At 44.0% G+C, this 27942-nt stretch overlaps 1 protein-coding gene across 1 annotated transcript; it reads right to left on the bottom strand.

The window, feature by feature from the left end:
• Positions 1-2936: 2936 nt before the first annotated feature.
• LOC129813134 (transmembrane protein 229B-like) lies at positions 2937-27772 on the bottom strand. Its single transcript, XM_055865341.1, has 2 exons — positions 27392-27772; positions 2937-6858 (listed from the first exon to the last, which is right to left on the bottom strand). The coding sequence occupies exon 2, from the start codon at positions 6657-6659 to the stop codon at positions 6087-6089; it is 573 nt and encodes a 190-aa protein (XP_055721316.1). The 5' UTR covers positions 6660-6858; positions 27392-27772; the 3' UTR covers positions 2937-6086.
• Between the last annotated feature and the right edge of the window lie 170 nt (positions 27773-27942).

Genomic DNA, 27942 nt, shown 5'->3' with positions numbered 1-27942 from the left:
TGGTTGGTTTAAAGAGCCCATGAAACGGCAGACTTCCTCTCCGGCGCCATCTTACACAAAGGCTCGTATTAGTAAAGTTCATTATTTAGGTAGGATAACTGCGTTGTTTACTTTCTAAATGACCACAGGACTTGAGCCGAGGAAATATGACTTTCCCATTTATCCTGTTTCACATCTATCTCAGTTTTTTATATCGTTTTGGTACTATTTTCACAGGTATGTGGTAAAATTTCACAACTCATAGTACAAAACTAAAAACAGACCATCAAAAAGGCTGGATTTTTTTTCCAAAACTTTAAGCACATTTCAATTGACTAAGTACAACACACAAAATCACACAATAACTTTTTCACCAAACTAATCAGTGTTTCATCTAGAAATACCTTTCATATAAAGTAATTGCCTTTTACAATGCAATGCTCATAATACTTCCCATAGGATTCTCTTCTCATTTGTTTAAACACATTTCACTTCATCCAACTGTGCTTAATGGTTGATCACTTAAATGTTTGGTAAACCTATAGTATTTAAACTAGTTTGTCTACTATATATAGATTTTAAACTGGTTTGTCTACTATATATAGATTTTAAACTGGTTTGTCTACTATATATAGATTTTAAACTGGTTTGTCTACTATATATAGATTTTAAACTGATTTGTCTACTATATATGGATTTTAAACTGGTGTGTCTACTATATACAGATTTTAAACTGGTGTGTCTACTATATATATATTTTAAACTGGTGTGTCTACTATATATGGATTTTAAACGGTGTGTCTACTATATATAGATTTTAAACTGGTGTGTCTACTATATATAGATTTTAAACTGGTGTGTCTACTATATATGGATTTTAAACTGGTGTGTCTACTATATATGGATTTTAAACTGGTTTGTCTACTATATACAGATTTTGAGAACTACAGAAATGAAATATGTGTTTGTAAAGTATAAACATCTAAATTACTACTCCTTCTTGCTAATTTATTTCACATAGTGGTAACCACAATTGGTCACCATATAAAATGGGGTGTGTGAACATTTGCAATTTCTTTTAACATGGAGCAAGATTGACAGCAAGAGAGAGGAAGAAATCAAAGAGCTCATGGACAAGGGGTCAAAGAGGTGGGCATGGGCCCCATCAAAGAGGTCAAAGAGATGGGCATGGGCCCCATCAAAGAGGTCAAAGAGGTGGGAATGGGCCCCATCAAAGAGGTCAGAGAGGTGGGCATGGGCCCCATCAAAGAGGTCAAAGAGGTGGGCATGGGCCCCATCAAAAAGGTCAGAGAGGTGGGCATGGGCCCCATCAAAGAGGTCAAAGAGGTGGGCATGGGCCCCATCAAAGAGGTCAAAGAGGTGGGCATGGGCCCCATCAAAGAGGTGGGCATGGGCCCCGTCAAAGAGGTGGGAATGGGTCTCGTCAACGAGATGGACATCAGAGCGAGGGAGGCAGACGGTAGGAAACTGGTTGTGTCTAATGAAGTCTGGGCCATCATCGTTGACCATGTGGTAAAAAGCCCTTAACATTGCAGTTTGAAGGAAATAGAGTTAAGAAAATATTTACGAAATAAAGTTCAAAAAGTAACACAATAAAATAACAATAACGAGGCTATATACAGGGGGTGCCAGTACCGAGTCAATGTGCGGGGTACAGGTTAGTCAAAGTAATTGAGGTAATATGTACATGTAGGTCGGGGTAAAGTGACAATGCATAGATAATAAACAGAGAGTAACAGCAGTGTTAAAACATTTTGGGCCGGGTAGCCATTTGATTAATTGCAGTCTTCAGCAGCCATTGAGGAGAACGATGACACCTTTGCCAATTTGGCATTCATAAGCCTACCAATAATCGCCTGGCTTTTGAGGAAGCAGCAGGTATCTATGAAACACATTTACCTGGTGCCTTTTGAGAGAAACAACGACCACGTGAAACAACTGCGGGCCGAGTATGTTCAGGTACAGCTCTAGTGTCACGCCCTGACCTTAGAGAGCCTTTTAATGTCTCTATTTGGTTTGGTCAGGGTGTGATTTGGGTGGGCATTCTATGTTCTTTATTTCTATGTTTTGTATTTCTATGTTTTGGCCAGGTATGGTTCTCAATCAGGGACAGCTGTCATTCGTTGTCTCTGATTGGGAATCATACTTAGGCAGACTTTTTTCCTTTGGTGTTTGTGGGTAGTTATCTTTGTTAGTGGCACTATAGCCCTGTTAAGCTTCAGGGTTGTGTCTACGCTTCTTGTTTTGTTGGTGACATTTACCTTACCACGCTGCACCTGGGTCTCCTTCCGACGACGGCCGTGACAACTAGATACTGTATTACTGTTACTAATTGCTGCATGTGCTACTTCACAATATCATATTGGAACTATCCTGTAAAAATAACTAACCAAAATATATTTGTAGAGGGTGATGGTGCTTGATGCTGTGAACCATGACAAGTATATCTTTGTTAATGAAGCATGCTTCAACCTGGCCAAAACTCGGCTGATGTGGTTCCGCCCACGGCGCCAACAGGTGACGGTCCAATGTCTGGACAACATTGGGGAAACATCTCCATGCACACAACTATCACTGAAGATGGTGTGATAGGACGTATGGTTGTGGTGAGAGATGTTTACAATCCAAATGTATGCACAATGACAGGTTTTGAAAGAAAGACTGGCTGTGTCACAAGTGTGAACAGTTTTGGAGTTTTGTTCTCAGAGTTGTGAAAATGTACCACAAAGTAGTGCCAAAGTGATTAAAATAAAGCCATAAAAAAAAAACTCAAATGAAATTCCTTGGCTGGCATAGAGCGGCCCTCATCTGAGACTGTAGTGAAGCGAAGTGGTTATTTACCTAACTCACAAATGTATTTTATAAAGCTCTTTTGAAATCAACAGTTGTCACTGAGTGATTTACAGATACCCAGCCTAAAACCAAAGAGCAACAGATTTTATGGTCAAATAAATAAATTTATTCCACAAACTATACACAATACATCGTTAAAATGTGTGATATAATACAGTGCAGTATTTCATAATAATAGTTTTTTTTTGTCAAACCAAGAAAACTAAGGTTTGGAAAAAAGTACACCTGACAATAACAGATTTTGTTACATGCATACTAAGTCTTAGGTTTATGTGGTGAGAGATCAGCCTCTCCCCCACCATCACTAAACATGCAGACACACACACACACACTTTCCATTGCATATTTCATTTCTGTGGCTTGTAAATTCTCATTACTATAATTGTATCATCAAAGCAATGGATTTCTTGTATAAAGACATTAGCAGCACCCAATGTTCTAGGCCTACTGACATATACCGGTAGTAGTAAATTAGACTCAAATAACCAGTTAGGGACTACATTTTTAAATACATTTTTAAATAAAAATTGTAAATACCTTCGGTGAAATTTTCACAAATATGTGGTACGTTTGCTAATCACTGAACTGTTTGTTAAACCTATAGATTTTAAAGTGTTTTGTCTACCACAGATTTTGTACATAATGAAAATGTATGTCTGTAAACTAGAAACACATAAAGTATAATATACAGTATACTATAATGCACTATAATGATGACTAGGATTTGACTAGTTAGTTTTAAGAAATCTGATATTAACCAGATCAGAGATGTGATGTATGTAACAAATGCACCCCCTATACAGTAAATGTGTGTCCAGAATGAAGTTGCTGGGGTCTTTTTGATGGGGGGGGGGTCACACCGCTTAAATAAAGTTGCATTGTAACTGGGAATGGGAATTGACCCCATAACTCTGGTGTTGCTTGTGCCGTGCTCTTATGAACTGAGCCACGTACAGGGCCACTATAATACATAAGTACAATTCAATACTGTAAAATACAATACATGATTACAATACAGGTAGACGATGTATGATTGCAATCCCCATGAGCGTACCACCCTCATTCAGGCCATGGATGAAGCATGCAGCATGCAGTGACATCAGACCTATGTAAAGCTTGGATTCACCATGCCAAAAGGTTTTTCCCCACGAGCATGAACAATGAGGAATTTTACTGCCATGTCGATATGAGCCTATGGCCAAATTCTCAAGACAACGTTTGATGCAAACTAATGCCTGTTAATTGTTTTTTACATTCCTTTCAATTGGTTACAATACACCTACAGTATGCTGCAATGATACTTGAACAGTACATTACATTTCTGCATCAATGATTGTGAAAGATGTCTTCAATTTTCACACCTTTGATCACACATGGTATAGAAATGATGGACATTTGAGGTTCAGTACATTTTAATGGGTAGTGCAAGTGTAATGTGAAAACAGTGTAATGTACCATCATTTATAGTACAGTAGCATGTTACATTCAAATGGCAATTTTTAAACATGTATTTTTATTTTATTTTTACTATTGATTAACTGGTTGTTAAAATAACTAAATTGAGAAGATATCATTGTTGTGTTCTGGTGATTAAATCAATGTTCTCATTATATTTCACAGTAAACTTGGATCTTTGAATCAATGGTTGTGTGGTGAAAGATGTCTTCAAACAAAATGAATGCACAAAAAGTTTTACAAGTTACAGTGTAACTGCATTACAGTTTGGAGTTTTGTACTGAGTTTTGAAAATTCCCCACATACTTGTGAAAATAGTACCAAAGCGATTGAAAAAAAGAAAACTATAATCGTTATCACTTTGCATTGTTGATCTACTGCTTGTGATTCCGCGTGGCTTGAGGTAGCCTGGTTGTCCCACACACAGAATGTAATTCTATCTCTAAGGTCCCACATCTGTTTGTGCTGTCTTGTCAAATCCTATGGTTGTTGTTGGTGCCAATATAATCTCTGAAGGAACACAGAACCAAATCTCGCACCAGCTCCTGGATTTGGAAGTTGGGAAAGATTTGTGGTAATACAGTATTCATATTATATTGGTCCCGTGTGGCTCAGTTGGTTGAGCATGGCGCTTGCAACGCCAGGGTTGTGGGTTCAATTCCCACGGGGGGACCAGGGTTCAATTCCCACGGGGGGACCAGGATGAATATGTATGAACTTTCCAATTTGTAAGTCGCTCTGGATAAGAGCGTCTGCTAAATGACTTAAATGTAAATATGAGACTTCAGATCAAGCTTTCAGGTGCTGTATCATATCAATTCCTAGAGCACTACTCTCCTGTAGGTTTTCACCCCAACCCTAGTCTACCGCACCTGATTCTAATAATTAGCTGGTTGATAAACTGAACCAAGTTCAGCAGGTAGCCTTGTGGTTATAGTGTTGGGCCAGTAACTGAAAGGTTTCTAGAGCAAATCCCCGAGCCGACAAGGTGAAAGGTGTCGTTCTGCCCCTGAACAAGGCAGTTAACCCACTGTTCCTAGGCTGTCATTGTAAATAAGAATGTGTTCTTAACTGACTTGCCTAGTTAAATAAAGGTAAAATAAAATGACAAATGGGGTTAGAGTGCAAATCCACAAGAGGGTAACTCTAGACATTGTCACGGTTCTGGTTCTGAACATAGAAATCCTGATTTCATTCATTTGGAAGAACAGTAGATACAGCCCACAGTTAATGTAGGTACCTGAGACATCATTCATATAGCAGGCTAGGGCATGTGCAATACATACAGTACATTATAAGAGTACACCTAACTGAGTTGTAGACTACTCTAAATCATGTGTAATACATACAGTACATTATAAGAGTACACCTAACTGAGTTGTAGACTACTCTAAATGAATTGCCTTTTGAACCAGACTGCAGTGCATACAGAACTCTATCACTAACTTTAGAAAAACATTCTCCACATGACAAATGAATTGAAGCTATTGCATTGCTTTAGGACCCAGTCAAATGTGATAGTCAACACAGAACTTACTTCAGATTGCAACCTGAAGATACATAACTACAGTACTTTGAATGTTGTTAAATAAAAATACAGTGTACATTTCCCAGAAGGAAGAGTTACGATTCAGGGACCGTTTTCTGGACCCAGATTAAGCCTAGTCCTGGACTAAAAAGCACTTTCAATAGAGATTATCCATTGAGAAGGCTTTTTAGTCCAGTATCAGGTTAATCAGTGTCTTTAAAACCGAACCTCAGTGTTCTTTACTCAGTCCTCAGTCCACTTTCAGGAAACCATTGACCTCTGTACCTCCTTGTTCACCCCGTTGTCTCCTCCCCCCTCCTCCCCCATCTTCTCCCCCGCCTGCATAAGACTTGACGTCCTCTGTTCCGTCTGTGTCCATCCTTAGCCGCAGTGTGATGCGTATAACCAGTTGCTCCATCATGAACGACGCACAGAGCCATGGCAGGGCGTACTCTGCCGTGATCAACCCCATGAAGTTATACTGAAAATGGGAATAATCCCAGGGACATGCCCCGAACTGGGTCAACAACAGCCCTGTACTGAACTCCCAGATGTACGTCCATAGGGTATAGATGAGGCATCGCAGCAGCAGGGGGCAGTGGAGAGCTCGGAGGGCCAGGTACATGTGCTCCACAATGAGGATGCAGGTCCCGTAGATGAACAGAGCCCACACACTGGTAACACCAGGGAACTTCCAGTCGCGGTTGACCACAAACTCCCAGGCGGCGGTGAACATGACCTCACAGAAGTAGCCGTGGATGGCGTACAGGTACCAGCGACACAGGACCGTCAGAGGCACCGGCGTAGGGGCTGTGGTTGCCATTGTAGTAGGGGTTATTTGGAATCGCCACGCCTTCGTGATGAGGTAGTCGTGCCTGAGAGTTTTATGCCCAAATGTCACTTTGAGACCTCAAGGGTTTTCTCTTGGTCTAATGGTTGGTTTGGTGTGTGAAAGGTCCCCTGTTCAATTACTCCATTATGACCATCCCTCTCCTTTTATCTAGTGGATGAGAAATACAGGTCTGAGAGGGATAAAGGAGAGAAAAGTGAGTTAGGCAGTGTGGCGTTATAGAACCAGACAGGAGTAGCAGAGGTTCTCTGGCTCTCTAAAACCTACCTTGTGTCCTTGTGGTGATGGTGCACAGAGTATTACAATGACTGTTTTAAGTACATACAATAGGCCTATTGTGGAAAGTACACTGACTGCTAATGATTCAACTGTAGGTGTGCAGAGGACTCCCATTCCCTTCTAACGTTGTTGGCTACCGGTCCTCAATCAACATCAGTTTGCATTTCAAACCATGTCACTTTTCAATTATAGAACCATGAGAAGCAGTAAAACGACTGAACATAAAGTTCAGAATAACCTTTATTCACCAAATACATTTACACATACTAAACATGTTTCTTGGTGATATGGTGCTGCTAGTGATAGACAACATTTAGAGATAGAACACAGACAGTGGAGTTTACACAAAGTTTACATACAGTACAAGTCAAAAGTTTGGACACCTACTCATTCAAGGGTTTTTCTTTATTTTTACTATTTTATGCATTGTTGAATAATAGTGAAGACATCAAAACTATGAAATAACACATGTAATCATATAGTAACCAAAAAAAGTGTTAAACAAATCAAAATATATTTTATATTTGAGATTCTTCACACCCTTTGCCTTGATCACAGATTTTTGTACACTGTTGGCATTCTCTCAACCAGCTTCATGAGATAGTCACCTGAAATGCATTTCAATTAACAGGTGTGGCTTGTTAAAGGTTAATTTGTGGAATTTCTTTCCTTCTTAATACGTTTGAGCCAATCAGTTGTGTTGTGACAAGGTAGAGGTGGTATACAGAAGATAGCCCTCTTTGGTAAAAGACCAAGTCCATATTATGGCAAGAAGGTCAGTCAATCCGGAACATTTCAAGAGCTTTGACAGTTTCTTCAAGTGCAGTCACAAAAACCATCAAGCGCTATGATGAAACTGTCTCTCATGAGGACCGCCACAGGAAAGGAAGACTCAGAGTTACCTCTGCTGCAGAGGATAAGTTCATTAGAGTTAACTGCACCTCAGATTGCAGCCCAAATAAATGCTTCACAGAGATCAAGTAACAGACACATCTCAACATTAACTGTTCAGAGGAGACTGTGAATCAGTCCTTCATGGTCGAATTGCTGCAAAGAAACCACTACTAAAGGACACAAATAAGAAGAAGAGACTTGGTTGGACCAAGAAACATGAGCACAGTGCATTGCTCTACTGACTCACTCTGACAGAGCTCCAAAGTTCCTCTATGGAAATGGGTTGAACCTTCCGGAAGGACAACCATCTCTGCAGAACTCCAACAATCAGGCCTTTAGCGTGGCCAGACGGAAGCCACTCCTCAGTAAAAGGCACATGACAGCCCGCTTGGAGTTTGCCAAAAGGCACCTAAAGGACTCTCAGACCATGAGAAACAAGATTCTCTGGTCTGATGAAACGAAGATTGAACACTTTGGCCTGACAGATGGAGCTGAACATGTTCAGCTGGGAGAGTTGGTCTTGTAGCAGTTCTGGGATGATGGTTTTGAACGCAGAGTTTAAGTTGACAGCTTCGTCCAACAACCTGTAGGCAAACTGCAGTGGGTCGAGGTAGTGCTGTTTTTGTGATGAGACAGTACCAGGAGCTCAAAGATTTTCATGATGAGTGAGGGGAGCGCTACAGGTCTGTAGTCGTTCTGGCAGGACATCTTTTGTTTCTTCGGGACTGGAACAACGATGGAAGATTTGAAACAGGCAGGAACAGTGCATTGCTCTACTGACTGGTTGAATGCGTCCGTGGAAACCGGGGAGAGCTGGTCAGTGCAGCGCTTAAGTGTGGCTGCATGAAGATACCTTATCTGGGCCGGCAGCCTTCCTGCTGTTCTGTTTTCTAAAGAGTCTGTTGAACTCCTGCTCTGTGATGACAAGTGGTGGGGGAAGTGGAGGGCGGCCTTGGACAGGCTGGGGGAGGGAGGGTGGGGGGTTCCTGGGATGGCAGTGACCTAGAGGAGAGAGGAACCTGGAAAGGAATGGGGGAGGGAGGGTGAGGGGTTCCTGGGATGGCAGAGACCTAGAGGAGAGAGGAACCTGGAAAGGAATGGGGGAGGGAGGGGGGGGGGGAAGTGGCAAGGAGGGAGATGTGGGTGTTATTGTCTTTGTGATTGAAAAGCCTTTGTGAGTCAAATCTGCATTAAAGTTGGTTTAGTTTATTTGGCAGTGAGAGGGTCTGATGCCGGGGAAGCTTTTGGTTTATCAACTCAGCAAAAAAAGAAACATCTTCTCACTGTCTGCAATGACAACAAGCTCAGTCCGATGATGCTGTGACACACCGTCCCAGACCATGACGGACCCTCCACCTCCAAATCGCTCCCACTCCAGAGTACAGGCCTCGGTGTAACGCTCATTCCTTCGACAATAAACGCAAATCCGACCATCACCCCTGGTGAGACAAAACCGCGACTCGTCAGTGAAGAGCACTTTTTGCCAGTTCTGTCTGGTCCAGCGATGGTGGGTTTGTGCCCATAGGCGACGTTGTTGCCAGTGATGTCTGGTGAGGACCTGTCTTACAACAGGCCTACAAGCCCTCAGGCCAGCCTCTCTCAGCCTATTGCAGACAGTCTGAGCACTGATGGAGGGATTGTGCGTTCCTGGTGTAACTCGGACAGTTGTTGTTGCCATCCTGTATCTGTCCCGCAGGTGTGATGTTCGGATGTACCAATCCTGTGCAGGTGTGTTACACGTGGTCTGCCACTGTGATGACGATCAGCTGTCCGTCCTGTCTCCCTGTAGCGCTGTCTTAGGCGTCTCACAGTACGGACATTGCAATTTATTGCCCTGGCCACATCTGCAGTCTTCATGCCTCCTTTCAGCATGCCTGAGGCACGTTCACACAGATGAGCAGGGACCCTGGGCATCTTTCTTTTGGTGTTGTTCAGAGTCAGTAGAAAGGACTCTTTAGTGTCCTAAGTTTTCATAACTGTGACCTTAATTGCCTACCGTCTCTAAGCTGTTAGTGTCTTAACGACCGTTCCACAGGTGCATGTTCATTAAATGTTTATGGTTCATTGAACAAGCATGGGAAACAGTGTTTAAACCCTTTACAATGAAGATCTGTGAAGTTATTTGGATTTTTACGATTTATCTTTGAAAGACAGGGTCCTGAAAAAGGGACGTTTCTTTTCTTTCTGAATTTAGTTAGTAATGTGTTTTAGTCCGAGGCAGTAGGCACCACTGGCAGTAGGCACCACTGGAATCAGGAGTCTGGAGGCCTTGGCAGGGATGGCATCCTTCAACCACTCTGTCATACAACCACTCTGTCATATAACCACTCTGTCATATAACCACTCTGTCATATAACCACTCTGTCATACAACCACTCTGTCATACAACCACTGTGTCATATAACCACGCTGTCATATAACCACGCTGTCATACAACCACTCTGTCATATAACCACTCTGTCATACAACCACTCTGTCATATAACCACTCTGTCATACAACCACTCTGTCATACAACCACTCTGTCATATAACCACTCTGTCATATAACCACTCTGTCATACAACCACTCTGTCATACAACCACTCTGTCATACAACCACTCTGTCATACAACCACTCTGTCATACAACCACTCTGTCATATAACCACTCTGTCATACAACCACTCTGTCATACAACCACTCTGTCATACAACCACTCTGTCATATAACCACTCTGTCATAAAACCACTCTGTCATACAACCACTCTGTCATACAACCACTCTGTCATACAACCACTCTGTCATACAACCACTCTGTCATATAACCACTCTGTCATACAACCACTCTGTCATACAACCACTCTGTCATATAACCACTCTGTCATACAACCACTCTGTCATACAACCACTCTGTCATACAACCACTCTGTCATATAACCAGTCTGTCATATAACCACTCTGTCATACAACCACTCTGTCATACAACCACTCTGTCATATAACCACTCTGTAATACAACCACTCTGTCATACAACCACTCTGTCATATAACCACTCTGTCATACAACCACTCTGTCATACAACCACTCTGTCATACAACCACTCTGTCATATAACCAGTCTGTCATATAACCACTCTGTCATACAACCACTCTGTCATACAACCACTCTGTCATACAACCACTCTGTCATACAACCACTCTGTCATATAACCACTCCGTCATATAACCACTATGTAATACAACCACTCTGTCATATAACCACTCTGTCATATAACCACTCTGTCATATAACCACTCTGTCATACAACCACTCTGTCATACAACCACTGTGTCATACAACCACTCTGTCATACAACCACTCTGTCATACAACCACTCTGTCATATAACCACTCTGTCATATAACCACTCTGTCATACAACCACTCTGTCATACAACCACTCTGTCATATAACCACTCTGTCATACAACCAGTCTGTCATATAACCAGTCTGTCATATAACCACTCTGTCATATAACCACTCTGTCATATAACCACTCTGTCATATAACTACTCTGTCATATAACCACTCTGTCATACAACCACTCTGTAATACAACCACTCTGTCATATAACCACTCTGTCATATAAACACTCTGTCATACAACCACTCTGTCATACAACCACTCTGTCATACAACCACTCTGTCATACAACCACTCTGTCATACAACCACTCTGTCATATAACCACTATGTAATACAACCACTCTGTCATATAACCACTCTGTCATATAAACACTCTGTCATATAAACACTCTGTCATACAACCACTCTGTCATACAACCACTCTGTCATATAACCACTCTGTCATATAACCAGTCTGTCATATAACCAGTCTGTCATATAACCACTCTGTCATACAACCACTCTGTCATACAACCACTCTGTCATATAACCACTCTGTCATACAACCACTCTGTCATACAACCACTCTGTCATACAACCACTCTGTCATACAACCACTCTGTCATACAACCACTCTGTCATATAACCACTATGTAATACAACCACTCTGTCATATAACCACTCTGTCATATAAACACTCTGTCATACAACCACTCTGTCATACAACCACTCTGTCATACAACCACTCTGTCATATAACCACTCTGTCATATAACCAGTCTGTCATATAACCAGTCTGTCATATAACCACTCTGTCATACAACCACTCTGTCATACAACCACTCTGTCATATAACCACTCTGTCATACAGGTCCATAGTGCTGTTGACACCGCAACACTGGCAGTCATAAGTCATGACCGCAGTCAAATTCCACGTGACCATTGAGCCACGGTAATGTCCTCTTATGTACTCTGGACATGTGTTGGCAGTACCCACTCGCTAACGACCATCAGATAGCTAATGGCCTGGTACGCAGGGCTCTATTGTCCCTTTAACCACTCTGACATCAATGCAAACGTATTCGAAAATCACATCAAACACTTATCATCAAAACAGTATTGTTCTTTTAAAACTCACATCACTGTGATGATCAATTTCAAGAAAGAAGTTCAAAAACAAGTTGAAACTAAGTGGAATACATGGTCCTTGTGGATGTTGTTTCAAAGCCCAACACAATGAAAATGACAGCGCTTTCTAAGGTGATGATTCGTTCAAAACTCCCATATGCATATTAGAGCAGATGCATATGCATAGGCCTATATATGAGCCCAAGCCCCACAAAAAAAACAGAATTAAAATAATGATTGTGCCATTATACAATACCAGATTTATTTATTTTGGCAGGGATGGCATCTTGTGAAGTTATTTGGATTTTTACGATTTATTACAGACTTTATAATTTTTTTACTGATTTAAAGATGTCTTTAGTACATAATTGGTCGAGCCTATACTCCAGAATGAAACAAATTCTATTAATCACCTTTCAGTGTGGACTGTATTATGATGCATACTGGATGGACTGGTTACCTTCTGCTACGCTCCAAACTTTATATCCATGAGTCTGGGGGAGAACTTATAGGCTGGGGGAGAAGTCTGGGGGAGAACTTATAGGCCTATGCTATGCTGTTGGTTCACCTACAATTACATATTTGATTTTGTATAACCTAGTAAAAATGCATATTTCTATAATGAATAGGCTGACACATGACCTTTAGCTACAGAATATCTATTCTCTGTGCGTTTCCATCTCTTCCTCTCTCTCCTTCATTCCTTTCTCCAGCACGCAGAGAGAAGGGCTGTCAAACAGTTTAATGAAATATGTTTTGTTGTGAAAACATGTTACTATTGATGTTCAAAAAACAGATTTCACTTGGTTTCCCAAATTAAGCACTGGTTAGCGGCAGGAACAGGGTTGCAGAGCTCCTGGCATACAGAGCACTGGTTAGCTGCAGGAACAGGGTTGGAGAGCCCATGGCATACAGAGCACTGGTTAGCTGCAGGAACAGGGTTGGAGAGCTCATGGCATACAGAGCACTGGTTAGCTGCAGGAACAGGGTTGGAGAGCCCATGGCATACAGAGCACTGGTTAGCTGCAGGAACAGGGTTGGAGAGCCCATGGCATACAGAGCACTGGTTAGCTGCAGGAACAAGGTTGGAGAGCTCATGGCATACAGGGCACTGGTTAGCTGCGGGAACAGGGTTGGAGAGCCCATGGCATACAGAGCACTGGTTAGCTGCAGGAACAGGGTTGCAGAGCTCATGGCATACAGAGCACTGGTTAGCTGCAGGAACAGGGTTGGAGAGCCCATGGCATACAGAGCACTGGTTAGCTGCAGGAACAGGGTTGGAGAGCCCATGGCATACAGAGCACTGGGGTACCTGTAGGAACAGGGTTGGAGAGCCCATGGCATACAGAGCACTGGTTAGCTGCAGGAACAGGGTTGGAGAGCCCATGGCATACAGAGCACTGGTTAGCTGTATGAACAGGGTTGGAGAGCCCATGGCATACAGAGCACTGGTTAGCTGCATGAACAGGGTTGGAGAGCCCATGGCATACAGAGCACTGGTTAGCTGCAGGAACAGGGTTGGAGAGCCCATGGCATACAGAGCACTGGTTAGCTGCAGGAACAGGGTTGGAGAGCCCATGGCATACAGAGCACTGGTTAGCTGCAGGAACAGGGTTGGAGAGCCCATGGCATACAGAGCACTGGTTAGCTGTATGAACAGGGTTGGAGAGCTCATGGCATACAGAGCACTGGTTAGCTGTATGAACAGGGTTGGAGAGCCCATGGCATACAGAGCACTGGTTAGCTGCATGAACAGGGTTGGAGAGCTCATGGCATACAGAGCACTGGTTAGCTGCAGGAACAGGGTTGGAGAGCCCATGGCATACAGAGCACTGGTTAGCTGCATGAACAGGGTTGGAGAGCCCATGGCATACAGAGCACTGGTTAGCTGCAGGAACAGGGTTGGAGAGCCCATGGCATACAGAGCACTGGTTAGCTGTATGAACAGGGTTGGAGAGCTCATGGCATACAGAGTTTGGGCAAAATATCACCAGTCCCACAGCAAGAGGCTGCATGCACCTCAAACAGTGGTTGATGCAGGGAGTGAAATAGTTGCCTACCTGCATTATTGAAAAACGAACCGTAGGAAAGTGGACTCCATTTTCCCCCTGCCCCTGTTCCTGACCATTTGATAACGGAGCATTCTGAATCTAAACTAATTTGACAAATTAGTAAAGACAATTAAACTGAGAATAGTCTGATGGGTGAAAATATGATCACTTGATGAGAGAACAGCGACTTTCTCAAATTATCAAGAGCCTCTAGTCACATCATGCAGCCCATATATATTTTTATTTAAGACATTCCAAGTAGAATGGCCTTACTGAAGAGGTCAGTGACTTTCAACGTGGTACCGTCATAGGATGCCACATTTCCAACAAGTCATTTTGTCAAATGTCTACCCTGCTAGAGCTGCCCCGGTCAACTGTAAGTGCTGTTACAGTGAAGTGGAAACGTCTAGGAGCAACAACGGCTCAGCCGCAAAGTAGTAGACCACACAAGCTCACAGAACGGGACCGCCGAGTGCTGAAGCATGTAAAAATTGTCTGTCCTCAGTTGCAACACTCACTACCGAGTTCCAAACTGCCTCTGGAAGCAACATCAGCACAAGAACTGTTCGTCGGGAGCTTCATGAAATGGGTTTCCATGGCTGAGCAGCCGCACACAAGCCTAAGATGATCATGCACAATGCCAAGCGTCGGCTGGAGTGGTGTAAAGCTCGCCACCATTGGACTCTGGAGCAGTGGAAACACATTCTCTGGAGTATAAATCACACTTTACCATCTGGCAGTCCGGCGGACAAATCTGGGTTTGGTGAATGCCAGGAGAACGCTACCTGCCCGAATGCATAGTAAAGTTTGGTAGAGGAGGAATAATGGTCTAGGGCTGTTCTTCATGTTTTGGGTGAAGGAAATTCTTAACGTTACAACATACAATGACATTCTAGATGATTCTGTGCTTCCAACTTTGTGGCAACAGTTTGGGGATGGCTCTTTCCTGTTTCAGCATGACAATACCCCCGTGCACAAAGCAAGCTCTATACAGAAATTGTTTGTCAAGATCAGTGTGGAAGAACTTGACTGGCCTGCACATAACCCTGACCTCAACTCCATCGAACACCTTTGGGATGAATTGGAATGACAACTGCGAGCCAGGCCTAATCGCTCAACATCAGTGGCCGACCTCACTAACGCTCGTGGCTGAATGGAAGCAAGTCCCTGCAGCAATGTTCCAACATCTCGTGGAAAGCCTTCCTAGAAGAGTGGAGGCTGTTATAGCAGCAAAGCTGGGACCAACTCCATATTAATGCCCATGATTTTGGAATGAGATGTTCAACAAGCAGGTGTCCACATACTTTTGGTCATGTAGTGTATATGTCGACTAGGTGGGAATCTTATGAGTAAAGAGGCTTCACACATAGCTTTTATTTTGACCCATAAGAGTAGGATTAGAATGTTTCTATTCTCAGAAATGTCCTACTCTGAGGCACTGTGGATACGGGCCAAGGTATTGACCCCCGGCCAGTAACTGACAGTTGTATGGCTTCCTAAGTCACTCTTTATTTATCATGATTTTTGCAGGTACTGGGTTCCTGTCATGTACTGCATGCAGCAGCGGTTCACACACAGCAGCACAAAAAAAAGATGTTCCAAATGAATAGGAAATATGTTTTCGACTCCTCCTGAACAGTCTCCTGTGTGTTTTAGTAGACAGTAGCTCTGATACAGTGAAGCCCTAATGGAAATGGAACACAGAAGGAATAGAAGAAATGAAACAGTGACCTTCCTGAGGTCACTGACTGTGAGAGTCAAACCCACTGAGAGAGAGAGAGAATAGGACTGTGAGAGTCAAACCCACTGAGAGAGAGAGAATAGCATGGAGGATTATATAAAAAGAACAGAGTGATACTGATGGAAGAGAGAGAGAGATTTTTGCTTAAAAAGCTCATGTAACACTCCAGTAGGCATCAGTTCTCCTCAAGGTGAATCCTAAACAAAACACGGAGAGAGAGAGAGAGATAGAGAGAATAGTTAGGTCTATATCATTTCGTCATTATTTTCTACATCAGTGGCGTGAAGCACACCAACAATCTGAGGGGGCACAAAGTATGCGAGGATGGTCCGGAGAGGGGCTAGGCCATCTGTAACGGTAGTCCTCCTCCTCTTCAACCGAAAAGGAGGAGTATTGAGGGAACCAAGGCGCAGCGAAGTTTGAACACATAATGATTTATTAAATAAACAAAATAGACAAAGACGAAAACGAACTATACTGGATATAACTAACAAAATAACAAAACGATGTAGACAATCCTGAACGACGAACTTACATACAACGTGACGAACGAAATGAACAGGAACAGACTACATGAAATGAACAAACCGTATACAGTCCCGTATGGTGCAAACATTGACACGGACACAGGAGACAACCACCCACAACAAACAGTGAGAATGCCCTACCTAAATATGACTCTTAATCAGAGGCAAACGCAAACCACCTGCCTCTAATCAAGAGCCATACCAGGCAAACCAAAACCAACATAGAAACAGATAACATAGAATGCCCACCCAACCTCACGTCCTGACCAACTAACACACAAAAACTAACATAAATAGGTCAGGAACGTGACAGTACCCCCCCCACAAGGTGCGAACTCCGGACGCACCAGCACAAAGTCTAGGGGAGGGTCTGGGTGGGCATCTAACCACGGTGGTGGCTCAGGCTCCGGGCGCGGTTCCCACCCCACCATAATCCATCCTAACTTCCTCCCACAAAGAATGTCCACCCTCTTTCTTCCCCCACACAATTCTCTTAATAATATATTAAATAAGGATAACACCAGGACAGAGAGATAAATCAAGATAGAGGGATAGATAAGACTATAGAGATAGATGAAGATAGAGAGGGAGATTAGGATAGAGGGGCAACTCCGGACTGAAAGGCAGCTCCGGACAGAGAGACAGCTCTGGACTGATGGGCAGTTCTGGGTATCCAGCCTTTTCAGGCTGAAGGGCAGCTCATGGCTGACTGACGACTCTCGATGCTCATGGCTGGCTGACGGCTCTCGACGCTCATGGCAGGCTGACGGCTCTCGACGCTCATGGCAGGCTGACGGCTCTCGACGCTCATGGCAGGCTGACGGCTCTCGACGCTCATGGCAGGCTGACGGCTCTCGACGCTCATGGCAGGCTGACGGCTCTCGACGCTCATGGCAGGCTGACGGCTCACGACGCTCATGGCGCTCTGACGGCTCTGGCTGCTCATGGCTCTCTGACGGCTCTGGCTGCTCATGGCTCACTGACGGCTCTGGCTGCTCATGGCTCTTTGACGGCTCTGGCTGCTCATGGCTCGCTGGCGGCTCTGGCAGATCCTGTCTGGTTGGCGGCTCTGGCAGATCCTGTCTGGTTGGCGGCTCTGGCAGATCCTGTCTGGTTGGCGGCTCTGGCAGATCCTGTCTGGTTGGCGGCTCTGGCAGATCCTGTCTGGTTGGCGGCTCTGGCAGATCCTGTCTGGTTGGCGGCTCTGGCAGATCCTGTCTGGCTGACGGCTCTAGCGGCTCCTGTCTGGCTGATGGCTCTAGCGGCTCCTGTCTGGCTGACGGCTCTGTAGGCTCATGGCAGACGGGCGGCTTTGCAGGCTCATGGCAGACGGGCGGCTTTGCAGGCTCCTGGCAGACGGATGGCTCAGATGGCGCTGGGGAGACGGATGGCTCAGATGGCGCTGAGGAGACAGATGGCTCAGATGGCGCTGGGGAGACGGATGGCTCAGATGGCGCTGGGGAGACGGATGGCTCAGATGGCGCTGGGGAGACGGATGGCTCTGGCCGGATATGGCGCACTGTAGACCTGGTGCGTGGTGCCGGAACTGGAGGCACCGTGCTAATGATAAGCACCTTCCTACTAGTGCGGGGAGCAGGGACAGGGCACACTGTATCCTCAAAGCCTACTCTACCCCTGATGCGTGGTACCGGCACTGGTGACGCCGGGCTGAAGACAAGCACATCAGGATTAGTAGGGGGAGAATATATAGTGTGTACAGGGCTCTGGAGACGCACTGGTAGCTTAGTGCGTGGGGCCGGAACTGGAGGCACCGGGCTAGATGCACGCACTACAAGGAGAGTGCGTGGAGGAGGAACAGGGCTCTGGAAATGCACTGGTAGCCTAGTGCGTAATGTAGGCACTGTAGGTACTAGGCTGGGGCGGGGAGGTGGCGCCGGAAATACCGGACCGTGCAGGCGTACTGGCTCTCTTGAGCACTGAGCCTGCCCAACCTTACCTGGTTGAATGCTCCCGGTCGCCCTGCCAGTGCGGCGAGGTGGAATAGCCCGCACTGGGCTATGCAGGCGAACCGGGGAAACCATGCGTAAGGCAGGTGCCATGTATGCCGGCCCGAGGAGACGCACTGGAGACCAGACGCGTTGAGCCGGCCTCATGACACCTGGCTCAATGCCCAATCTAGCCCTACCAGTGCGGGGAGGTGGAATAACCCGCACTGGGCTATGCACACGTACAGGAGACACCGTGCGCTCTACTGCGTAACACGGTGTCTGCCCGTACTCCCGCTCTCCACGGTTAGCCTGGGAAGTGGGCGCAGGTCTCCTACCTGCCCTTGGCCCACAACCCCTTAGCCCCCCCCCAAGAATTTTTTGGGAATTACTCACGGGCTTTTCGGGCTTCCGTGCAAGACGCGTCCCCTCATAACTCCGGTTCTTCACTCCAGTAGCCTCTGCTCTCCTCAGTGCCTCCACCTGTTCCCATGGGAGGCGATCCCTTCCAGCCAGGATCTCCTCCCATGTGTAGCAACCTTTACCGTCCAATACATCGTCCCAAGTCCATTCCTCCTTCTTGCGCTGTCCCTTACTCCGTTTAACCCGCTGCTTGGCTCTGGATTGGTGGGTGGTTCTGTAACGGTAGTCCTCCTCCTCTTCAACCGAAAAGGAGGAGTATTGAGGGAACCAAGGCGCAGCGAAGTTTGAACACATAATGATTTATTAAATAAACAAAATAGACAAAGACGAAAACGAACTATACTGGATATAACTAACAAAATAACAAAACGATGTAGACAATCCTGAACGACGAACTTACATACAACGTGACGAACGAAATGAACAGGAACAGACTACATGAAATGAACAAACCGTATACAGTCCCGTATGGTGCAAACATTGACACGGACACAGGAGACAACCACCCACAACAAACAGTGAGAATGCCCTACCTAAATATGACTCTTAATCAGAGGCAAACGCAAACCACCTGCCTCTAATCAAGAGCCATACCAGGCAAACCAAAACCAACATAGAAACAGATAACATAGAATGCCCACCCAACCTCACGTCCTGACCAACTAACACACAAAAACTAACATAAATAGGTCAGGAACGTGACACCATCCAACCGTATATTGGAGAATTTTGGATTTTTCAAATACCTGAAACAGTTTTTTTCTGCAATCTAGAGCCATAATCATCACATAAAAATGTCTGCATATCTAAGTATACCTCTTGAGCTTCTGTATGCTCCTGACTGGCGGTTCTTTTTTTTTTAAAGAAACTAAAGAAAAAAGAAAAACAATATATTGCTTCTCTGCATGTCTGCCAAAATCTGGGTAAAATATTGAAAGGAATGTGAGTCTTAATCAGCACATTTATTTATTGCTTTTCTAAAGTCTACCAAACTTGCCAGCAGTCATGCCAGCTATGATAGAGTAGCCAGCTTGTCAAACTAACTTGATTGATAGCCTGAAATGGCTTCTTGGTATCTAGTTATGAGGTTGGGAACCTATCTAGACTAGCTAAACTTCATAAAATTGCTAGGTGGCTAGTAGTATTACAGAGAAACTATATATATATATATATTTAAATAGGACAAATCTTAGGGGGAATGTGCCCCCTATGGGCATGACACCTCTGCTCTTCATGATGGGTATACAGTACATACATTGTTGCAGTGTGTTGGGGAGAGGTCCACATTCACATAATAGTTATCTGGAGGCAATGGGTTTAATTTCAGTCGGGGAGGTTTTCGTATTTGTTTTATTTTGTCCAGGGGAGGGTCATGTAATTTGTAATCAATTGAATGTCATATTGCTCAGGGTTTGAAAATTAGTTGCTTATTATAATTTCTCATGGGTGCCCAATGATGCCCCTCATCCATCATTCTCTGCTGGGCGTGCAATATCAAGTGCACCTGGTTTGGTCTCAGTAAAAATGATCCATAGCCTATACCGGCCTTTCTCAAACCCCGGGTCTGTGGAGGAATGCTTGTCTGTCTGCAGCATATTTGTATTGAATATGATTGGGGGGGGGGTTATGGTCTGCGCCCTATCAGATGGTCTGCGCCCTATCTGACTCGAATAAATACTTGCCATGGGCCTACCTTTGTAATGCACTGAACTATGCATGCCACAATAAAGAAAATTGTGTTGCCATGACTAAGTCTAGCTACACCAAAACACACACACACACACACACACACACACACACACACACACACACACACACACACACACACACACACACACACACACACACACACACACACACACACACACACACACACACACACACACACACACACACACACACACACACACACACACGCTCTCTCTCTCTGGATTTGTTTCAAACAGCTGCCCGCCAAAACCGGTCTTTGTGATATGTCAGATTGGCCTCAGCAACGATGTTATGACGCCATGGAAAATGCGCAGATATTTAGAAACAAAGCATCCACATCCCAAGGATAAAGCAGATCATTTATTATGATGTTTTTATCAAAAAAGAGATGAACCAACCAAACAACAATGCTGCACAATAGTTTCCCAGACAACGAGAGTTTACTGAAGACTTCATACATACTCTCTCATAACATTTCCAAGTGCCAGGCTCCTTTCACTATAGTTGAAAAGCTGGTCATGCCCTCAGTCGTGGATGCTTACCGATAGGTTTTAGGCCCAACTGCCGTTACAAAGATCAGTGAAATCCCACTTTCCAACGACACTGTCAATGGTAGAATCCAAGATATGGCCGATTATATTGAATCACATGCAGGTTTTAGACACAGCCCGCACATCAAATTGGTTTGCCTTCCAATTAGATGAGACGACTGACGTTTCAAATGCCGCTTCTTGTATATATATTCGCAACATGAAAAATGTCTTTGTTGTAAAGAATTGCCTCAGAATACAAATGCAGGTGAAATATTCTGTGTTCTGAATGAGTACATAATGGGAGATGGATTATGATGGGACCGTTATATCGGGATCTGTAAAGTCTACCAACGAGACTGTTGCTCAACCTATCCATGCAGGGATGCGCAAGTGACAATTTCCAAGCAAACAATAAAATTGCTGATTTCATGAAAAAAACTGGGCATTTGGAGAGACCGAGAGGATAGAATAATTTTCGATATGCTCCCCCTATTCTCAATTCTGGCTGACGTGGGTTATGTAGACATGGATCACATTTGTAAATTGATGAGGTCACATCTGAGCCAAACTCTGCTCAAATTCGAGGATTACTTCCCTTCACAACCTGATTTACACCCGGGAAAGCAGTAGATGTGTAATCCCTTCACCCTGTCCAGTGACCAAGGCCTGCCGCTCATTTGAATGAGATGAGCCTGTCCACATTCTGGCTGTTCAGAAGCAGAGAATACCCGCAACTCGACGAGATGGCTGTGAAGACGTCAATCCTCTTTCATTCTACCTACTTACAATGCATTTGGAAAGTATTCAGACCCCTTCTCCTTCTCTACATTTTGTTACGTTACAGCCTTATTCTAAAATGGATTGGACATGATTTGGAAAGGCACACACCTGTCTATATAAAGGTCCCACAGTTGACAGCTCCGGGTTGGCGCCCCCCCTTGGGTTGTGCCGCCTTGTCTCAGGATGGTAAGTTAGTGGTTGAAGATATCCCTCTAGTGGTGTGGGGGCTGTGCTTTGGCAAGTGGGTGGGGTTATATCCTGCCTGTTTGGCCCTGTCCGGGGGGTATCGTCGGACGGGGCCACAGTGTCTCCCGACCCCTCCTGCCTTAGTCTCCATGCTGCAGTAGTTTATGTGTCGGGGGGCTAGGATCAGTCTGTTATATCTGGAGTATTTCCCCTGTCTTATCCAGTGTCCTGTGTGAGTTTAAGTATGCTCTCTCTAATTCTCTCTCTCTTTTTCTCTCTTTCTTTCTCTTTCTCTCTTTCTTTCTTTCTCTCTCTGAGGACCTGAGCCCTAGGACCATGCCTCAGGACTACCTGACCTGATGACTCCTTGCTGTCCCCAGTCCACCTGGCCGTGCTGCTGCTCCAGTTTCAACTGTTCTGCCTGCGGCTATGGAACCCTGACCTGTTCACCGGACGTGCTACCTGTCCCAGACCTGCTGTTTTCAACTCTCTAGAGACAGCAGGAGCGGTAGAGATACTATGAATGATCAGCTATGAAAAGCCAACTGACATTTACTCCTGAGGTGCTGACTTGTTGCACCCTCGACAACCACTGTGATTATTATTATTTGACCCTGCTGGTCATCTATGAACATTTGAACATCTTGGCCATGTTCTGTTATAATCTCCACCCGGCACAGCCAGAAGAGGACTGGCCACCCCTCATAGCCTGGTTCCTCTCTAGGTTTCTTCCTAGGTTCTGGCCTTTCTAGGGAGTGTTTCCTAGCCACCGTGCTTCTACACCTGCATTGCTTACTGTTTGGGGTTTAAGGCTGGGTTTCTGTACAGCACATTGTGACATCAGTTGATGTAAGAAGGGCTTTAAAAATAGATTTGATGATTTGATTTGATTTGACAGTGCATATCAGAGCAAACACCAAGCCATGAGGTCAAAGGAATTGTCAATAGAGCTCCAAGACAGGATTATGTTGAGACACAGATCTGGGGAAAGTTACCAAAATATTTCTGCACCATTGAAGGTCCCCTAGAACACAGTGGCCTTCATCATTTTTACAGAAGTTTGGAACCATCAAGACCCTTCCTAGAGCTTGCCGCCCGGCCAAACTGAGCAATCGGGGGAGAAGCGTCTTGGTCAGGGAGGTGACCAAGAACCCAATGGTCACTCTGACAGAGCTCCAGAGTTCTTCTGTGGAGATGGGAGAACCTTCCTGAAGGACAACCATCTCTGCAGCACTCCACAAATCAGGATTTTATGGTAGATTGGCCAGACAGAATCCAATCTTCAGTAAAAGGCACATGACTGCCCGCTTGGGACTCTCAGACCATGAGAAACAAGGTTCTCTGGTCTGATAAAACCACTATATGGCCTGAATGCCAAATGTCAAGTCTGGAGGAAACCTGGTACCATCCCTACGGTGAAGCATGGTGGTGGCAGCATCATGCTGTGAGGATGTTTTTCAGCAGCTGGTACTGGGAGACTAGTCAGGATCGAGGGAAAGATGAAAGGCATAAAATACAGAAAGATCTTTGATGAAAGCCTGCTCCAGAGCACTCAGGACCTCAGACTGCGGCGAATGTTCACCATCCAACAGGACAACGACCTTAAGGACACAGACAATGCAGAAGTGGCTTCTGGACAAGTCTCTGAATGTCCTTGAGTGGCCCAGCCAGAGCCCGGACTTGAAACCAATCGAACATCTCTGGAGATACCTGAAAATAGCTCCCCAAATACAGGTGTGCCAAGCTTGTAGCTCATACCCAAGAAGACTCAAGTCTGTAAACGCTGCCAAAGGTGCTTCAACAAAGTACTAAGTAAAGAGTTTGAATACTTATATAAATGTGTTTTTTCCGTTTTTTTATTTTAGAAATGTGCTAACATGGGGTATTGTGTGTAGAGTGGTGAAGGGAAAAAAACTATTTAATCAATTTCAGAATAAGGCTGTAAAGTAACAAAATGTGGAACAAAAGTCAAGGGGTCTGAATACTTTCCGAATGCCCTGTATGTGAGACCAGCTTCTCATCTCTTGCTGCAACAAAATCTAAATATCGCAACAGACAGGCTATTGAAGACACCTCTGGGGTGTCCCTGGTACAAAAGTGTGAGAAAGGCTCGCCAATAATGTAGGCCTAGACTATGTGAAGCGCATACTCAAAGAAGTATACTTCCTTCCCGGGCATTACACACTGCAATGGATAGGCTATCCCAATCATGAGCCCTGGCATGCCCTGCTCTTGCTGATGTAAACCCTTTTTGTGCTGCCTAACCAATGACTGTGCTGTGTATGCTGGCACTTCAGGAGGCGAGTCAATTTGTCAACCAATAATGCAATATCTGTGTGCAATGACTAGGCCTACTGATGTCCTGTTCAGCTTGAGAGGGAGAGCGTGAAGAGGAGAAGGAGGACCGGAGGTGAGCTTACTATTGGTAGAATTTATTTTAATAAAAATAATGTTTCATTGCCCATAATGAAGCTATTTATCAGAGTTATTGAACTCACAAATAAACCATATTCAAGTAATTTACATACATTACTATGAAGCGGAAGCCACAGAGATGGACAGCACATGGGTGCTGAAAGTAGGCTAATTCGAGAAGACCTAATTCATTTAAAACAGTCTAATTTGAATTAGACTTTAGGCTACTAACAACTAGAGGGCTTTGTGTTGGAGCCTATTTCTTCCTATTAAATAAAAGGTAGGCCTACCTGTTTGAAAGACTAAATTATAGGCTACTGTCCATAGACAATGAACTCCTTAAATATCTCAGTGTCAGTTAAGGGCTTGGTGTGTTAAGTTAAAACCAGGGCTCCAATTGAGTGGGTATGTGAGGGTATTGTGGCTTTTGTTAAAGAAAATGGCTAAAAGCATAGGCCTACTCTCTGTTAACTTAAAATGAAAAAAAAATTTGAACTGATTATATAAAGGGATCTATAACGATGCTGGATGGAAAATGCTGGGGAATGACGTGACTCCGGTGCATATGGGATATATTTGGTTTGTCTCTATGACATTCAGAAGCTGCGCTACAACCTTCTGTAGCTGAGGAGGAGACAAAAAAATGACTTTACTAGGGAAGTAAGGATTCTGTCACTATCAATTGAGGTTCGCCATTTCAACAGGCTATTAAACAACATACTAACTCTAAATCTGTCAGAAGCAAGCAAGGTAGCCTAAAATTAAATATTTAGGCTATATTATTATTTCAATGCTATAGCCTGCCATTTAAGAATTCAATTGTGAAACATTTTTGACACGCTACAGGCTGTCAGGAGCACTCAGCATTTCAACAATACATCAACAACAACACATCAACAACAGCACATCAACAACAACACATCAACAACAACACATCAACAACAACACTTCAACAACAGCACATCAACAACAGCACATCAACAACAGCACATCAACAACAACACATCAACAACACATCAACAACAACACATCAACAACAACACTTCAACAACAACACATCAACAACAACACATCAACAACAACACATCAACAACAACACATCAACAACATCACATCAACAACAACACATCAACAACAACACATCAACAACAGCACTTCAACAACAACACATCAACAACAGCACTAACAACATGCCTATAATTGAGCATGTAGGCTGTACATTTTTTTTTTTTACAAAATAACTACTTAGATTTAAATATCAATGAAACGAAAAATGTCTTATTTGCCTTTGAATTCACTTTAAGAAACATGAGTTTGGCCAGTCTTTGGTTTGAGGATCATGTGGTGAGCTATGCATGCCTAGCTTGTTCATTTAGCCTAGCAGATGCTCTTATTGAACCACAGTCAACACAAATCTGTTATGTAACAACAATAAAATGGAATAAAATAGAATGAATTAGAAAATTATAGTTGCCAAATGAAAAATAAATTACAAGTGCACACCTGATGATATGTGTCTGCTGTGTTAATCAATTAATGGCTTTTTCATTCATTGACGATCAGATTCATTGACGATCAGATACTTCAGTTGTAACCCTTTCTGTTGCTCTACATTTTTACACTTGATGGACAACTTTTCTAAACTTAGACTATCTTCTTTTTTAACAATAGTCTGTATAGAAATCTAAACGTCTCTGGTGCTGCAGCATGCGCTCATTCGTTTTCATGCTCTGTTGTGGTATATATAATAATGTTTTTTAAAAACTTTATATGACTAAAAGAGTATGCAAAGTTTGATGCGAAAATGTGGATTCGATTTGGTAGGTTACTGTGCTGTGTGGAAATTAATTCAGTAAAATGAATTACTAGCCTGTGGCCCCGCCCCCTATCTCTAGCTCTCTCCCTCTCTCTGTGTCATTGAGTTCAGGGACCCTGAAAGACCCTGATATGTGGAGTTAAAAAACTAAGCCCTCCAACCTGTGACATGGTTTATATCCATGGGATTATGAATCTTGGACACTCAAATGAAAAGAGGAAGAAGAAGGGTTGGCCACGACACCTTGACCAGGCTTGTGAACGAGGGGGAGGGGAGACTGCAGCATTACTGCGCGGATGCAAGATTCTCCATCTCTCCTGTCCCGGTTCTAAACGCTGCATTGGCAAACTCACAAAGCCTAGCTGATAGTGGGGGAAATGTCGATGACATGACACAAATAGGCTACGGTGGCCTACCCTACTGAGTACTCCCCCAAATCAAAATATTGATTGCTGACGATGGCTTTGTGTGCATTTATTTTAGGCTACACTACATATTGCCAATGCGACAAACTGTTCCTATAAAATCAGCGTGAGAATAAACATGTGCGAATATTTTCTGAAGAAACTGGAAATATCGGTGGAAACTCTGGTTATAATCCTTATAGATAAACATGAATTGTCTTGTCCGTGATAATTGCAGTGTTGTAAAATAAATTGGACAGAGAAAAAAAAATGACAGCGAACCGCGGACACAAACTGGCCCATATTTTATTTGGCTACATTTCATTCCATTGGTTCAATATGTCACTGCTGCATACCCATATTATCCTCGGGTCGTTTTGCAAGGGGAGATTTAAGTCAAATAAATATTAATTACTGTTGTGATGAAAAAAGTACAGTCTTGCACAATGTCCTGTCCGGTTTCAAGTACATTAATTTAAAGTGTAACAAAAATTATTCAAACCTAAACATCTTACCGTAATATTGTCGCTGCGGTGGTCCCACCGGATGCAGCACAGTCAATAATTTATATGATATATGGACTAACAGTCCATGCGAAGTCTCACCGTCCTGTTACCGGCACACCGTTCCCGGTCCCTCCACTGTCCGATCCTTCACGGACTGCAGTAGTAGCCACTAGCCAGGACAGCCGCACATGTTTAGAGACGGCTCCAGCACCGGCTCTACTCACGCCGTTCTTGCATCTTAACTCTTTCGTCACCTCAACAGCACTCCGAGCTGGGTCTTGTTCAGTAGGGAGAAACATTTTGAAACTGAGTGAGAGTGGAAAGGAAAGGGGGATACCTAGTCAGTTGCACAACTGAATGCATTCAACCTAAATGGTTCTTCCACATTTAACCCAACCCCTCCGAATCAGAGAGATGCGGGGCTGCTTTAATCGATATCCAAGGTATTGGTGTAACAGTATAACTTTAAACCGTCCCCTCGCCCCGACACGGGCGCGAACCAGGGACCCTCTGCACACATCAACGACGGTCGCCCACGAAGCATCGTTACCCATCGCTCC

This window comes from Salvelinus fontinalis, chromosome 16, assembly GCF_029448725.1.
Source record: "Salvelinus fontinalis isolate EN_2023a chromosome 16, ASM2944872v1, whole genome shotgun sequence".
In the NCBI taxonomy this organism is placed as follows: Eukaryota; Metazoa; Chordata; class Actinopteri; order Salmoniformes; family Salmonidae; genus Salvelinus; species Salvelinus fontinalis.
This window is presented reverse-complemented; position numbering and strand designations above follow the sequence as displayed.

What these genes read in the sequence shown, in the direction of transcription:
- LOC129813134 (XM_055865341.1), bottom strand. Translation starts at nt 6,659, where the DNA reads ATGGCAACCACAGCCCCTACGCCGGTGCCTCTGACGGTCCTGTGTCGC.